At 48.8% G+C, this 16,338-nt stretch overlaps 1 protein-coding gene across 2 annotated transcripts in view; it reads left to right on the top strand.

The window, feature by feature from the left end:
• Positions 1 to 16,338, top strand: part of KIF2C (kinesin family member 2C) — a 752,439-nt gene that overhangs the window by 690,684 nt on the left and 45,417 nt on the right. For both annotated transcript variants that reach the window (XM_069232808.1, XM_069232807.1), the window contains one exon: positions 4,868 to 4,991. In XM_069232808.1, the coding sequence (XP_069088909.1) occupies positions 4,868 to 4,991 (124 nt within the window). The remainder of the gene's footprint in view (positions 1 to 4,867; positions 4,992 to 16,338) is intronic.

Raw genomic sequence — 16,338 nt, 5'->3', positions numbered from 1 at the left:
TCACCGCCAGGTGTTTGCTCCTGCAGGGGGAGGTGAGAAGCACCTCCACCCAGTACAGGCTTTGTTCCTGGCCACAGAGTGGCAAAGGCACTCTCCCCATGTGGCCAGCAACATGTCTGGTGTGCGGCAGGCTGGCAAAAACTAGTCAGCCCACACTGGAAGTCAGGTATGTTTTCAGGGGGCATCTCGAAGATGCCCTCTGGGTGTATTTCACAATAAAATGTACACTGGCATCAGTGTGCATTTATTGTGCTGAGAAGTTTGATACCAAACTTCCCAGTTTTCAGTGTAGCCATTATGGTGCTGTGGAGTTCGTGTATGACAGACTCCCAGACCATATACTCTTATGGCTACCCTGCACTTACAATGTCTAAGGTTTTGCTTAGACATTGTAGGGGCATAGTGCTCATGCACCTATGCCCTCACCTGTGGTATAGTGCACCCTGCCGTAGGGCTGTAAGGCCTGCTAGAGGGGTGACTTATCTATACTATGGGCAGTGTGAGGTTGGCATGGCACCCTGAGGGGAGTGCCATGTCGACTTAGTCATTTTCTCCCCACCTGCACTCACAAGCTGGCAAGCAGTGTGTCTGTGCGGAGTCAGGGGTCCCCAGGGTGGCATAAGACATGCTGCAGCCCTTAGAGACCTTCCCTGGCATCAGGGCCCTTGGTACCAGGGGTACCAGTTGCAAGGGACTTACCTGGGTGCCAGGGTTGTGCCAATTGTGCAGACAAAGGTACAGTTTAGGGAAAGAACACTGGTGCTGGGGCCTGGTTAGCAGGGTCCCAGCACACTTTCAAATCATAACTTGGCATCAGCAAAGGCAAAAAGTCAGGGGGTAACCATGCCAAGGAGGCATTTCCTTAGAGTATGCAAACAAAAAAAGCGAATATATTAATGAAATGGTCCTCTTGCAAAAATCTCGAGTCACGTTTTAGTTTCGTGTGTGCAACCTGCCAATGAGAAAAAGTAATCTACTCACTGCTCAAGGCCCTCTGTCTCCACACTCCTGAATGTGCAGTGCGCATCCAAAGCCTTTGCTACAGCCAGGGCTTAAGCATGTGCAGTGTCACACTGTTGAGGTCACAGACCAATCCTTCCAGGATCGATAAGCCGCCTTTTGAGGGTCTGTTGGACTTTTGCTTATGCAGGGTCATCCTGAATCTTTTTGCCTCCTGCCTCCTATTTTATTCTGACCTGTCGCTGTTGGCTTTTGAACTCTGAGCACTTTCCCACTGCTAACCAGTGCTAAAGTGCATATGCTCTCCGTGTAAATTGTATGTAATTGGTTTATCCATGATTGGCCTATTTGATTTACGAGTAAGTCCCTAGTAAGGTGCACTAGAGGAGCCAGGGCCTGTAAATCAAATGCTACTAGTGGGCCTGCAGCACTGGTTGTGCCACCCACATAAGTAGCTCTGTAATCATGTCTCAGACCTGCCACTGTAGTGTCTGTGTGTGTATTTTTACACTGTAAATTTGACTTGGCAAGTGTACCCACTTGCCAGGCCTAAACCTTCCCTTTTCTTAAATGTAAGGCACCCCTAAGGTAGGCCCTAGGTAGCCCCAAGGGCAGGGTGCAGTGTATGGATAAGGTAGGACATATAGTAATGTGATTTATATGTCCTGACAGTGAAATACTGCCAACTTCGTTTTTCACTGTTGCAAGGCTTGTCTCTCTCATAGGATAATATGGGGGCTACCTTTAAATATGATTAAAGTGTAGGTTCCCCTAGAGAGTAGATGGACATGTGGAGTTTGGGGTCCCTGAACTCACAATTTAAAAATACATCTTTTAGTATAGTTGATTTTAAGATTGTGCGTTTGAAAATGCCACTTTTAGAAAGTGAGCATTTTCTTGCTTAAACCATTCTGTGACTCTGCCTTGTTTGTGGATTCCCTGTCTGGGTCAGTTTGACAGTTGGGTTGTTTTTCACCTCGCACTAGACAGGGACACAAAGGGGGCTGGGGTGTAACCTGCATTTCCTGATTAGCCATCTCTGCTAGGAGGGAGGGGTGGAGTGGTCACTCATCTGAAAGGACTGTGCCTGCCTCTGACAATGCCGGCTCCAACCCCCTGCTGAGTGTCTGATGCCTTGCCTGGGCAAGGCAGAATTTCACAAGTAGGTGTGAGTCCCCTTTGAAGAAAGGTGACTTCAAAGACTAAAATGGGTATAAGAAGGGCACCCAAATCTACAGACTTGAGAAACACTGCTGGAACCAAGAGGAACCTCTGCCTGGAGAAGAGCTGATAGCTGATGAAGTGCTGCCCTGCCTGTGACTGTGCTTTGTGGAGCTTTCCTGCAGTGCTGCTTCTGCCAGAGTAAGAGGGCAAAGACTGGACTTTGTGTGCCTTCCATCTTGTGAAGAAATCTCCAAGGGCTTGAGTTAGAGCTTGCCTCCTGTTGTTTGAAGTCTCAGGGACAGCAAAGACTTCTCTCTGCCAGCACCTGGAGTCTCTGGAGAGACTCCTGCCCCGACAAGTGGTGCCCTATCCAGTCCCTGGGCCCTTGAAAGGAAAGCTGGTGGAATCCAAGGAAATCGACTTCAGACGACTTCGGACTGACGCCGCTGCTGAATCCGGTAACGCTGCCTGCACCTGACGCCGTGACCTTCACTGGAACGCGACGCTCTTCGCAGGCCCGATGCCGCAGCAGCCCCGCTGAAGTCCGCGACTCCGTGGAAGTCGCCGCACCAAGTCGTGACCGATGCCGCTCGAAGTGCACGGATTCAACGTTTCGCACAGACGCTGCGATTCCCGACTTCGCGCATCGGCTTGTTTTCACTCTTCACCAAAGGTACTGTACTTGGGGGTCTACACGACTCCGTGTCCGGTGCCGCTGGTGTTGGCTTGTTGGGAACGACTCCGTCACGACGCCGTGTTAACATCTCATTGAAGCATTTTTGTTTCTAAGCGCTATTTTTGAGTTTAATCTCTAAAAATTCATAACTTTACTTGTTTGTGTGTTTTTCGTCGTTTTGGTTTTGTTTAGATAAATATTTACTATTTTTCTAAACTGGTGTTGTCATTTTGTAGTGTTTTCATTAAGTTACTGTGCGTGTTGGTACAAATACTTTACACCTAGCACTCTGAAGTTAAGCCTACTGCTCAGCCAAGCTACCAAGGGGGTAGCAGGGGTTAGCTGAGGGTGATTCTCTTTTACCCGGACTAGAGTGAGGGTCCTTGCTTGAACAGGGGGTAACCTGACTGTCAACCAAAGACCCCATTTCTAACAGGGTCCCAACAACTTTCCATCAGAACTCCAGGTGAACTTTGATACTCTGTGCTTCATTGGTATTGGCTTGAAGACTTTGGGCTACCAACTTGCCTCAGCAGGCTTCTTCAGCTGTTGTTCTTCCCTGTGCTGCAACAGGATGCCAGTCTCCTGGCCTTTGTAGTTCTCTTAGCTTGACTTAGATCTGGAGGCAACTTCTCCTTGAGCAGGACATGGCAGGCAGTCACACTCTTCGCTAGCCTCCAGGCACAGGGCAGTCCTCCTTTTGGACCTTCCAAGTCAGTCAAGATTTGAGGTCTGGGTGCCGACTTAGGCTCAAAGTGCCCCTGGGACAGGAGAGGGTTGGTAGCCACTGGGCTACCAGGTTCCCTCCCACCTTGTGACTACTTCCTGTGAAATGTGACATCTGGCTAACCCATGATGAACCATTCTGCCCAATCCCAAGATGGTGATGCCCCTTTGTGTCCAGACTTCACCAGCCCACCCCCAGATTGTGACTACATCAGGTCTACATGCCCCTGGGGAAGCTGGTTTGGCAACTGGTTTATCTCTCGGCTTCATGTGCCAGCCTGTCTACCTCAACAGTGGGGCAGTCCTGCCACCTGGTGGCCCTTCAAAACTGGCTTCACCTTTGAAGCCTGCTTTCTGGGGTTAACACCAAAGTGACTTCCTGCAGGAGGAAGGCAACATGGCACCTCCTTAGCCTGCAATCCCTCATTGTTATCCCACCAGAGTGGCATTGGCCTGTCTCTCCAGGAGGGCAGACATCTGTCTTGTGGAGCAGGCTCCATGTGTGCCCAGAAAGGCACAGGAGTTTCAAATGCAATAATGTCAGCTTTGCTAAAGCTGCACATTGCAACAAGTTAATTATCGACTTGAGATGCTAGTCTGGCTTACTGTCGCTAGTTGTCTTATACCTTGGTGTGCCTACTTTGTTCACACCACTCAGGAGTTAGATGAGCTAAGGGGTCACCATGTAACCCTGTACTTGCCAATAGAGTGACCAAATCTTTCCTTCGTAAAAACTGCAGTTTTGCATGTTTGACTGTCAGGAATGACAAAGTTTATGCCCGGCCTGTTGTATGTTGTACCTTGCCTTTGAGGCTTGGTAGACCTGCCAGAGAGTTGACTTTCCAACATTTCCAGGGAAAATGGTGGCTTTGCCATTGAATTCAATGGCAAAGTCGGGCTAGCAGTGCACAACTGCCCTACCAGTCTTCAGTGACGGACTGGAGGACTTATTTTACTTTGGTCTTACTTCCAGGGTGGCACAATCAGGGCTGCAAGCTGGGGGTGCCCTTCTAACTTAATTTCCCAGGTTACTATTTACTAGGGACTTACTGGTAAGTCAGCTATTTCCAACTGGGTACAGCCAATTCGACAGACACTTTAGAGTCAGGGCACTGAGTTCTGGCTAGCGGGCCTCTGTGCAATCGAAGTTGAAAAATCAGCAACATCGGTAAAAACTTGGGGGTGACCATACATAGAGACATTTCCTCACAGAAAGCAAGAGCCTTGATCTCAGTTTTACATTTCAGTGGAAAATATTGCTTTTAACATGCTAAGAGTGAATAAGCGAACCTGTCAGTTGCAGACAGCTACTCATGTTTTCTTTTTCAACCTGAAATACAGAAAGTTCCAGAATGGAAGGCGCTATTGGCAGTAACAGAGCAACCAGATTACGACATAGAAGCTTTTGTAAACACTGCTGAGCACCTGATCCAGGCATCTTCTCGTGTTCTGGTCTCGATGGGAGGTAAGTCACTGCAATTAAATGTGAACTAAGTTGTTGTTATTTAGTTTGTTGGTCTCTCATTGACAAACTAGTTATTTTCCTTCATCTTGCACAAAAAGGCAATCTGCAGCAAAGTCAATAGGTCTTGTCATCGCCTAAATAAAAGTGGTTAGTTTGTGTTAAGTGTAATTTTGTGTGCATGAACGGCTGTGAGGATTTATAAATGAGTCCTTGACCTGAGTAGATAAGTGCATGGCTGGATGAGTGAGTATATGAATAAATGAATGGACCAGCGAATAAGGAAGGGATGAATGGATGAATGAGTAAATACATGAATGCTAACCAGTTTCAGCAAAATTATAGGGAGTGACAACAGCAGAAGAGATAAGTTTATTAATGGCTAGTATCAACACTTTCCCAGTACAAGCTTTACTCCAGGTGTGGTATAGAAAGAATTTCCACCACCATGACAGTGCAAGCATTGTACAAAACAAGGTACAATCATGTTCTAGGTGTCAACAGTAGCTCCAGAATTAGTCATTATAAGCACTGTTCCCTTGGGGGAGTGAACATGCCAGAAATTCCCACATTCTGTCAACAGTTTCACCATTATGTAAAGAATTGAAGTGGGGTGTTTAACTTACAGTTGTCTGTGTAGAATGGAGTGCAAAGCCATAAGTGGCTCGTGTCTTCAAAAGCAAGTAAGGGAGGAGTGATGTTGTCTTGAGTTGATTGTAAAATATGTGCAGCTGTGTTGAGATTAGGTTGCATGCAGGGAGAGGTTTTGCAGCAGAATGTGATTTTTAGGTGTTTGCTTTCAGTTACACAGTGCTTTATAGATTAGGATGTTACATATTGTTGCATTGGGTGTGGGTTACTTTTGATATTGAAAAATGTTACTTGTAAACTCTTTTATCTGCAAAACCTAAAAGTGAATTTGAAATATAAACTTGATACTAACTTATAACGTCACAATAGCACGGCTCCGCATGCGACTCAGTCTGACTTCATCGGAGTCATAAGTCCTCGCCAGCATGCGGATGTTAATTCCCGTTTTTCTGCGCCTTCACCACTAACATTTTTTTTCTACCTCTCCGTTGTCTTATAACAGTTTCAAGGGAGATGTTTTTATTGCTATAATGTCTCCGCCTAGGAGATCTGGCTTTAAGCCTTGTAGGGAGTGCAGGGGTCATATGTCGGTGACTGACCCGCATGAGAAATTTGGTGTTTGTGCTCGGTCCATGATGTCGGAGGATGCTTTTCTTGTCAGAGCATGAATCCGAAGGCTCCTAAGAAAGAGAGGCAAAGCTCTTTCTGTCAAAGGCAAAAAAGAGACTGATGAAGATCCAGGCCTCAGGAGGAGTCTTCGTCACATAGATCTTGGAGATCGCATAAGAATAGATGTTATGGGTCAAGGCGTCGCTCGTTTTGAGATGACAGCCCTCCATCGGTATCTTCGACTTTGAGATCTCGCGCCGCACGACTAGGGAAGTGAGTCCTACTCTCTCTCCTCAACAGAAGTCACTTGAGGCATCACCAGCTCAGTCTTTGGTGGAGATATCGTTGTCACGTTCGAGTCCTGTGGCTCTATTTTCTTCTGCATCCATATGGGGTCAGGAGTCCAAAGATCAGGTAATAGGTCAAGTTCAACCTTCACAAAAGGAACCAGTGATCCGGCTTTTCCGCCTTAGGGAATGAATCGGTCTGATTTCTTAAATGCTATGTTTAGCATTTTCAATAGAGCAATGGTCCCCTCTGGTGCACCTGCTGGTCCCATATGTCCTTTGGCATTTAATCTTGGAATACCAGCACTGTATAGGCAGGTTCCATTAATGCCTTTTCTGGCTTCGACACCATATGAGTGGACTGGATCGGGGGACTAAGACACCACCTCTGTCAGATGACCGCGCCAGCGATACTGACAGAGGATAGACCTCGAGTGGCGTCAACTCAATCTACTCTGGTGTGGAGTAAGGATCCGGTGCCGCAGGCTTAATCGTCGTTAAATTCTCTTTCAATGCCACACCTGGATTCCAGGCTGAGATCATGGAGGGAAGCTTTGCTGCTGTTAGAGGAACAGCAGTATTTAGAAGAACAGCAGGAGCAGGAGGAAGGAGAGATGCCAGTTGTAAGGAAATGGCTCCCTGTTGCAGTTACCCCCCACTTTTTGCCTGATACTGATGCTGACTTGACTGAGAAGTGTGCTGGGACCCTGCTAACCAGGCCCCAGCACCAGTGTTCTTTCACCTAAAATGTACCATTATCTCCACAATTGGCACACCCCTAGCACACAGATAAATCCCTTGTAAAAGGTACCAAGGGCCCTGTGACCAGGGAAGGTCCCTAAGGGCTGCAGCATATGTTGTGCCACCCTAAGGGACCCCTCACCTAACACATGCACACTGCCATTGCAGATTGTGTGTGTTGGTGGGGAGAAAAAGGCAAAGTCGACATGGCATCCCCCTCAGGATGCCATGCACACAAAATACTGCCTGTGGCATAGGTAAGTCACCCCTCTAGCAGGCCTTATAGCCCTAAGGCAGGGTGCACTATACAACAGGTGAGGGCATAGCTGCATGAGCAATATGCCCCTACAGTGTCTAAGTCTATTCTTAGACATTGTAGGTACAGTGCTGCCATAATAAATATATGGTCTGGGAGTTTGTCAAAAGCGAACTCCACAGCTCCATAATGGCTACACTGACTACTGGGAAGTTTGGTATCAAACTTCTCAGAATAATAAACCCACACTGATGCCAGTGGTGGATTTATTAAAAAATGCACACAGAGGGCATCTTAGAGATGCCCCCTGTATTTTACCCAATTGTTCAGTGCAGGACTGACTGGTCTCTGCCAGCCTGCTGCTGAGAGACGAGTTTCTGACCCAGTGTGGTGTGGGCCTTTGTGCTCTCTGAGGACAGAAACAAAAGACTGCTCTGGGTGGAGGTGCTTCACACCTCCCCCCTGCAGGAACTGTAACACCTAGCAGTGAGCCTCAAAGGCTCAGGCTTCGTGTTACAATGCCCCAGGGCACTCCAGCTAGTGGAGATGCCCGCCCTCTGGACACAGCCCCCACTTTTGGCGGCAAGTCCAGGGGAGATAATGAGAAAAACAAGGAGGAGTCACCCACCAGTCTGGACCGCCTCTAAGGTGTCCTGAGCTGAGGTGACCCCTGCCTTTAGAAATCCTCCATCTTGATTTTGGAGGATTCCCCCGATAGGAATAGGGATGTGCCCCCCTCCCCTCAGGGAGGAGGCACAAAGAGGGTGTAGCCACCCTCAAGGACAGTAGCCATTGGCTACTGCCCTCCCAGACCTAAACACACCCCTAAATTCAGTATTTAGGGGCTCCCAGAACCGAGGAAGATAGATTCCTGCAACCTGAAGACGAAGGACTGCTGACCTGAAAGCCCTGCAGAGAAGACGGAAACACCAACTGCTTTGGCCCCAGCCCTACCGGCCTGTCTCCCCACTTCAAGAAAAACTGCTCCAGCGACGCGTCCCCCAGGGTCCAGCATCCTCGGAAGCCTCAGAGGACTACCCTGCATCTAAAAGGACCAAGAACTCCCGAGGACAGCGGCCCTGTTCCACAAAGACTGTAACTTTGCAACAAAGAAGCAACTTTTAAAGACCACACGTTTCCTGCCGGAAGTGTGAGACTTTGCACTCTGCACCTGACGCCCCGGCTCAACCTGCGGAGAATCAACACTACAGGGAGGACTCCCTGGCGACTGCGACCCTGTGAGTAGCCAGAGTTGACCCCCCTGAACCCCCCAGCGACGCCTGCAGAGGGAATCCAGAGGTTCCCCCTGACCGCGACTGCCTGCTTCAAAGAACCTGACGCCTGGTAAAGACACTGCACCCGCAGCCCCCAGGACCTGAAGGATCCGATCTCCAGTGCTGAAGCGACCCCCGGGTGGTCCTCTCCCTTGACCAGGTGGTGGCTACCCAGAGGAGCCCCCCTCCTTGCCTGCCTGCTTCGCCCACCTCCAGAGCCTGCACCTACATGCCTGGAGATTGAAGGGGGCAATCGGAGTTCTTTTTCTCTCCCCCATGAAGTGGTGGATGTTATTTTATCAGCCAGGTGACACTCCACCAGGACGGTCTATGCTGGCAGATGGGCAAAAGTTGTTAAATGGTGTGAGGAGAGACACATTGATCATTTAAAGGCCCATCTATCTAATGTTTTGCAAATTGCTCTTTCCTTAGCTCAACAAGGTTGCGCAGTTATGACAGTGAAGTGTTAGTTATATAGGTTGTCGGCTTTTATTTGTTTATCTGATCACTCTTCAAGTTTCCTTTAGTATTAAGGTTTCTTAAGGGCTTGACTAATAAGTTTCCTCCCTCTTCATTAATGCCTCAGTGGGATTTAAATTTAGTCTTAACATATTTGATGGGTTCACCGTTTGAACCATTGGATAGATGCCCGTTGAGGCTTCTTATGTTTTTCTAATAACTATCCCGTCGGGTAGGCGTGTTAGTGAGCTTCAAGCTCGAAGTGTAAAATCCCCTTTTACTACCTTCTATGCTGATAAGATGGTTTTGAAAACCAAGGCGGCTTTCCTACCTAAGGTAGTGACACCTTTCCATTTAGGACAATCTATTACCCTTTTGTCCTTTTACCCTCCTCCCCATCCTTCGAAGGAGGAGGAAAGGCTAAATTGTCCTGCTCCGAAAAGAGCACTTAGCTTCTATGTGGACAGGACAAAAGACTTCAGGACGGATGATCAGCTCTTCATTTTCTACGTGGGGAAGATAAAGGGCAAAGCCGTCCACAAAAGAACACTCAAGGTGGGTCATTGTTTGCATAAAATGTTAGTCACAAGCAAAAAAAGATCGTCCTGAGGGCATTAGAGCTCAGTCGACCAGAGCTAAGTCTGCCACTTCTGCTTTGACTAGAGGTGTACCTGTTGTTGACATTTGCAAGGCAGCAACTTGGGCTTACTTCATCCATAGGTAGATGTATCCGTCAGAAGAAAAGGTTACTTACCTTTTGTAAAGCTTTTTCTGGTGGATACAGTATCTACCTGTGGATTCCTCACGGTCCTACTCACCTCCCTGTTGTCTGTTTGGATATACCAAGAATATTATAGGTTCTATATATATTGTATACAAAAGTAGCTGTGAAGAATATTTTTAGAATGTATGCTTATAAAGGCGTGTGCCTGTGTGTGTGCGTGTGTGTATATATATATATATATATATGTATGTGTGTGTGTGTGTAGTGGTGGTTGCACATGTTGTGCTTGTGAGGTTGGTGTCCACCCGTTCGCCTCGAAGGCACTGTTAAAAAAAAAAAAAAAAAAAGGGTGGAACTGACATCAGCAGGCCGGCAAGGACTTCTTATGGCTCAGATTGTCAGACGGAGTTGCGAGTGGATATGTGTTATTGTCGACTTGGAGAGCTCGAAAGAAAAGATTTGTCAAATGCTGGCTCATTGGGAGTATTCAAAAGGTGAGGAATCCACAGGTAGATACTGTAGCTACCAGAAAGTGTTACCGAAGGTAGGCAACTCGTTTTTTTTGCTATATAAAAATTTTGGCCTGGAGTTTGTCATTGATTGTGCGCCTCATTTCTTGACTGTGTGCAACAAATGCTTTGCACTACCCTCTGATAAGCCTAACTGCTTGACCATACTACCTCAAAATAGAACATTAGTATTATCTATTCTAGCCTCTGGAGATCCACTGGACTCTGTGCAAATTATACTTCATTTTTGTATAGTATATACAGAGCCAGCTGGTAGGAAGTTGGCTCTGAATATACAATCTCAAAGTGAGAGAGAGAGTCCAAGGGTTCCCCTTAGAGGTTGATAATGGCAAAATTAGATAATACTAATGCTCTATTTTGTGGTAGTCTGGTCGAGCAGTAGGCTTATCAGAGGGTAGTGGTAAGCATTTGTTGTACACCCAGGCAGTAAATGAGAACGCACACTCAGACTTAACTCCAGGCCAATATGTTTTTAAATAGAAAAATATTATTTTCTTAGTTTATTTTAAAACCACAAGATTCAGAATTTAGGTAAGTACATAAATTGTAAGGTACTTCACACAGGTAAGGAACTTTGAATTAAAACAGTATACACATGTAGGAAGTTGGCTCTGTATGTACTATTTCAAAGTAAGAAATAGCATGCACAGAGTCCAAGGGTTCCCCTTAGAGGTAAGATAGTGGCAAAAAGAGAAAATTCTAATGCTCTGTTTTGTGGTAGTGTGGTCGAGCAGTAGGCTTATCAGAGGGTAGTGTTAAGCATTTGTTGTACACACACAGGCAATAAATGGGGAACACAAACTCGGACAATTCCAGGCCAATAGGTTTTTATATAGAAAAATATATTTTCTTAGTTTATTTTAAGAACCACAGGTTCAAGATTTACAATCAATAATTTAAATGAAAGGTACTTCACTTAGGAACTTTAGGAACTTTGAATTAGCAAAATAGCATATACAGTTTTCACACAAATGGCAATAAGCTATTTTAAAACTAGACACAGTGCAATTTTCAACAGTTCCTGGGGGAGGTAAGTGTTTGTTAGTTTTGCAGGTGAGTAAACCACCTACAGGGTTCAAAGTTGGGTCCAAGGTAGCCCACTGTTGGGGGTTCAGAGCAACCCCAAAGTTACCCCACCAGCAGCTCAGGGCCGGTCAGGTGCAGAGGTCAAAGTGGAGCCCAAAACGCATAGGCGTCAATGGAGAAGGGGGTGCCCCGGTTCCAGTCTGCCAGCAGGTAAGTACCCGTGTCTTCGGAGGGCAGACCAGGGGGGTTTTGTAGGGCACCGGGGGGGAGGGGAGGAACAAGTACAGCACAAAAAGTACACCCTCAGCGGCACAGGGGCGGCCAGGTGCAGAGTGCAAACAGGTGTCGGGTTTGCAATGGAGTTCAATAAGAGACCAAGGGGACTCTTCAGCGATGCAGGCAACGGGGGGGTGAGGGGGCTCCTTGGGGTAGCCACCACCTGGGCAAGGGAGAGGGCCACCTGGGGGTTGCTCCTGCACTGGAGGTCGGATCCTTCAGGTCCTGGGGGCTGCGGGTGCAGTGTCCTTACCAGGCGTCGGGTTTCGTAGAAGAAGGCAGTCGCGGTCAGGGGGAGTCTCTGGATTCCCTCTGCAGGCGTCGCTATGGGGGCTCAGGGGGGGTCAACTCTGGCTACTCACGGGCTCGCAGTCGCCGGGGAGTCCTCCCTGTAGTGTTTGTTCTCCACAAGTGGAGCTGGGGGCGTCGGGTACAGAGTGCAAAGTCTCACGCTTCCGGCGGGAAACGTGTGTTCTTTCAGAGTTGCTTCTTTGTTGCAAAGTTGCAGTCTTTGTGGAGCAGAGCCGCTGTCCTCGGGAGTTCTTGGTCCTTTTAGATGCAGGGTAGTCCTCTGAGGCTTCAGAGGTCGCTGGAGCAGTTCTTTTGAAGTGGGGAGACAGGCCGGTAGAGCTGGGGCCAAAGCAGTTGGTGTCTACGTCTTCTATGCAGGTTTTTCAGCTCAGCAGTCCTTCTTCGTCTTAGGTTGCAGGAATCTATCTTGCTGTGTTCTGGGAGCCCCTAAATACTCTATTTAGGGGTGTTTAGGTCTGGGGGGTTAGTAGCCAATGGCTACTAGCCCTGAGGGTGGCTACACCCTCTTTGTGCCTCCTCCCCTCAGGGAGGGGGGCACATCCCGAATCCTATTGGGGGAATCCTCCATCTGCAAGATAGAGGATTTCTAAAAGTCAGTCACCTCAGCTCAGGACACCTTAGGGGCTGTCCTGACTGGCCAGTGACTCCTCCTTGTTTTTCTCATTATCTCCTCCGGCCTTGCCGCCAAAAGTGGGGCCGTGGCCGCAAGGGGCGGGCAACTCTACTAGCTGGAGTGCCCTGGGGTGTTGTAACAAAGGGGGTGAGCCTTTGAGGCTCACCGCCAGGTGTTACAGTTCCTGCAGGGGGAGGTGAGAAGCACCTCCACCCAGTACATGCTTTACTAGCCACAAAGTGACAAAGGCACTCTCCCCGTGTGGCCAGCAACATGTCTGATGTGTGGCAGGCTGCTAAAACTAGTCAGCCCACACTGGTAGTCGGTATGGTTTCAGGGGGCATCTCTAAGATGCCCTCTGGGGTGTATTTCACAATAAAATGTACACTGGCATCAGTGTGCATTTATTGTGCTGAGAAGTTTGATACCAAACTTCACAGTTTTCAGTGTAGCCATTATGGTGATGTGGCGTTCGTGCATGACAGACTCCCAGACCATATACTCTTATGGCTACCCTGCACTTACAATGTCTAAGGTTTTGCTTAGACATTGTCTGGGCATAGTGCTCATGCACCTATGCCCTCACCTATGGTATAGTGCACCCTGCCTTAGGGCTGTAAGGCCTGCTAGAGGGGTGACTTATCTATACCATGGGCAGTGTGAGGTTGGCATGGCACCCTGAGGGGAGTGCCATGTCGACTTAGTCATTTTATCCCCACTAGCACACACAAGCTGGCAAGCAGTGTCTCTGTGCTGAGTGAGGGGTCCCCAGGGTGGCATAAGACATGCTGCAGCTCTTAGAGACCTTCCCTGGCATCGGGGCCCTTGGTACCAGGGGTACCAGTTACAAGGGACTTACCTGGATGCCAGGGTGTGCCAATTGTGGAAATAAAGGTACAGGTTAGGGAAAGAACACTGGTGCTGGGGCCTGGTTAGCAGGCCTCAGCACACTTTCAAATCATAACTTGGCATCAGCAAAGGCAAAAAGTCAGGGGGTAACCATGCCAAGGAGGCATTTCCTTACAACACAGTTTCGGCAAAAATGGCAATAAGCTATTTTAAAAGTGGACACAGTGCCAAAATCAACAGTTCCTGGGGGAGGTAAGTTTTAGTTTGTTTCTTAGGTAAATAAAGCACTTACAATTTTGGTCTCCTGGGCATAGGCAGCCCACCATTGGGGTTTCAAGGCAACCCCAAACCCACAGCAACACAGAACCAGTCAGGTGCAGAGGTCAAAGGAGGGCCCAAATACCATAGGTGCCTATGGAGAACAGGAGTGCTCCGGTTCCAGTCTGCTAGCAGGTAAGTACCTGTGTCCTTGGGGAGTATACCTGTAGGAAAGTACCATCTTGCCTGGCATGTTGCCCCCATTTTTTCACTGTATATATGTTGTTTTAGTTGTATGTGTCACTGGGACCCTGGTAACCCAGGGCCCCAGTGCTCATAAGTGTGCCTGATTGTGTTACCTGTGTAGTGACTAACTGTCTCACTGAGGCTCTGCTAATCAGAACCTCAGTGGTTATGCTCTCTCATTTCTTTCCAAATTGTCACTGACAGGCTAGTGACCATTTTTACCAATTTACATTGGCTTACTGGAACACCCTTATAATTCCCTAGTATATGGTACTGAGGTACCCAGGGTATTGGGGTTCCAGGAGATCCCTATGGGCTGCAGCATTTCTTTTGCCACCCATAGGGAGCTCAGACAATTCTTACACAGGCCTGCCACTGCAGCCTGAGTGAAATAACGTCCACGTTATTTCACAGCCATTTTACACTGCACTTAAGTAACTTATAAGTCACCTATATGTCTAACCTTTACCTGGTAAAGGTTAGGTGCAAAGTTACTTAGTGTGAGGGCACCCTGGCACTAGCCAAGGTGCCCCCACATTGTTCAGAGCCAATTCACTGAACTTTGTGAGTGCGGGGACACCATTACACGCGTGCACTACATATAGGTCACTACCTATATGTAGCTTCACCATGGTAACTCCGAATATGGCCATGTAACATGTCTATGATCATGGAATTGCCCCCTCTATGCCATCCTGGCATTGTTGGTACAATTCCATGATCCCAGTGGTCTGTAGCACAGACCCTGGTACTGCCAGACTGCCCTTCCTGGGGTTTCACTGCAGCTGCTGCCAACCCCTCAGACAGGCAGCTGCCCTCCTGGGGTCCAGCCAGGCCTGGCCCAGGATGGCAGAACAAAGAACTTCCTCTGAGAGAGGGTGTGACACCCTCTCCCTTTGGAAAATGGTGTGAAGGCAGGGGAGGAGTAGCCTCCCCCAGCCTCTGGAAATGCTTTGTTGGGCACAGATGTGCCCAATTCTGCATAAGCCAGTCTACACCGGTTCAGGGACCCCTTAGCCCCTGCTCTGGCGCGAAACTGGACAAAGGAAAGGGGAGTGACCACTCCCCTGACCTGCACCTCCCCTGGGAGGTGTCCAGAGCTCCTCCAGTGTGCTCCAGACCTCTGCCATCTTGGAAACAGAGGTGCTGCTGGCACACTGGACTGCTCTGAGTGGCCAGTGCCACCAGGTGACGTCAGAGACTCCTTGTGATAGGCTCCTTCAGGTGTTAGTAGCCTTTCCTCTCTCCTAGGTAGCCAAACCCTCTTTTCTGGCTATTTAGGGTCTCTGTCTCTGGGGAAACTTGAGATAACGAATGCATGAGCTCAGCCGAGTTCCTCTGCATCTCCCTCTTCACCTTCTGATAAGGAATCGACCGCTGACCGCGCTGGAAGCCTGCAAACCTGCAACATAGTAGCAAAGACGACTACTGCAACTCTGTAACGCTGATCCTGCCGCCTTCTCGACTGTTTTCCTGCTTGTGCATGCTGTGGGGGTAGTCTGCCTCCTCTCTGCACCAGAAGCTCCGAAGAAATCTCCCGTGGGTCGACGGAATCTTCCCCCTGCAACCGCAGGCACCAAAAAGCTGCATTACCGGTCCCTTGGGTCTCCTCTCAGCACGACGAGCGAGGTCCCTCGAATCCAGCGACGCTGTCCAAGTGACCCCCACAGTCCAGTGACTCTTCAGCCCAAGTTTGGTGGAGGTAAGTCCTTGCCTCACCTCGCTGGGCTGCATTGCTGGGAACCGCGACTTTGCAGCTACTCCGGCCCCTGTGCACTTCCGGCGGAAATCCTTCGTGCACAGCCAAGCCTGGGTCCACGGCACTCTAACCTGCATTGCACGACTTTCTAAGTTGGTCTCCGGCGACGTGGGACTCCTTTGTGCAACTTCGGCGAGCACCGTTTCACGCATCCTCGTAGTGCCTGTTTCTGGCACTTCTCCGGGTGCTACCTGCTTCAGTGAGGGCTCTTTGTCTTGCTCGACGTCCCCTCTCTCTGCAGGTCCAATTTGCGACCTCCTGGTCCCTCCTGGGCCCCAGCAGCGTCCAAAAACGCCAAACGCACGATTTGCGTGTAGCAAGGCTTGTTGGCGTCCTTCCGGCGGGAAAACACTTCTGCACGACTCTCCAAGGCGAGAGGGATCCGTCCACCAAAGGGGAAGTCTCTAGCCCTTTTCGTTCCTGCAGAAACCTCAGCTTCTTCTGTCCAGTCGAAGCTTCTTTGCACCCGCAGCTGGCATTTCCGGGGCATCTGCCCATCTCCGACTTGCTTGTGACTTTTGGACTTGGTCCCCTTGTTCC

The sequence above is a fragment of the Pleurodeles waltl genome, chromosome 4_2, assembly GCF_031143425.1.
Source record: "Pleurodeles waltl isolate 20211129_DDA chromosome 4_2, aPleWal1.hap1.20221129, whole genome shotgun sequence".
In the NCBI taxonomy this organism is placed as follows: domain Eukaryota; kingdom Metazoa; phylum Chordata; class Amphibia; order Caudata; family Salamandridae; genus Pleurodeles; species Pleurodeles waltl.
Note: the sequence above shows the minus strand (reverse complement) of the source record. Positions and strands in the feature narration are given on the sequence as shown.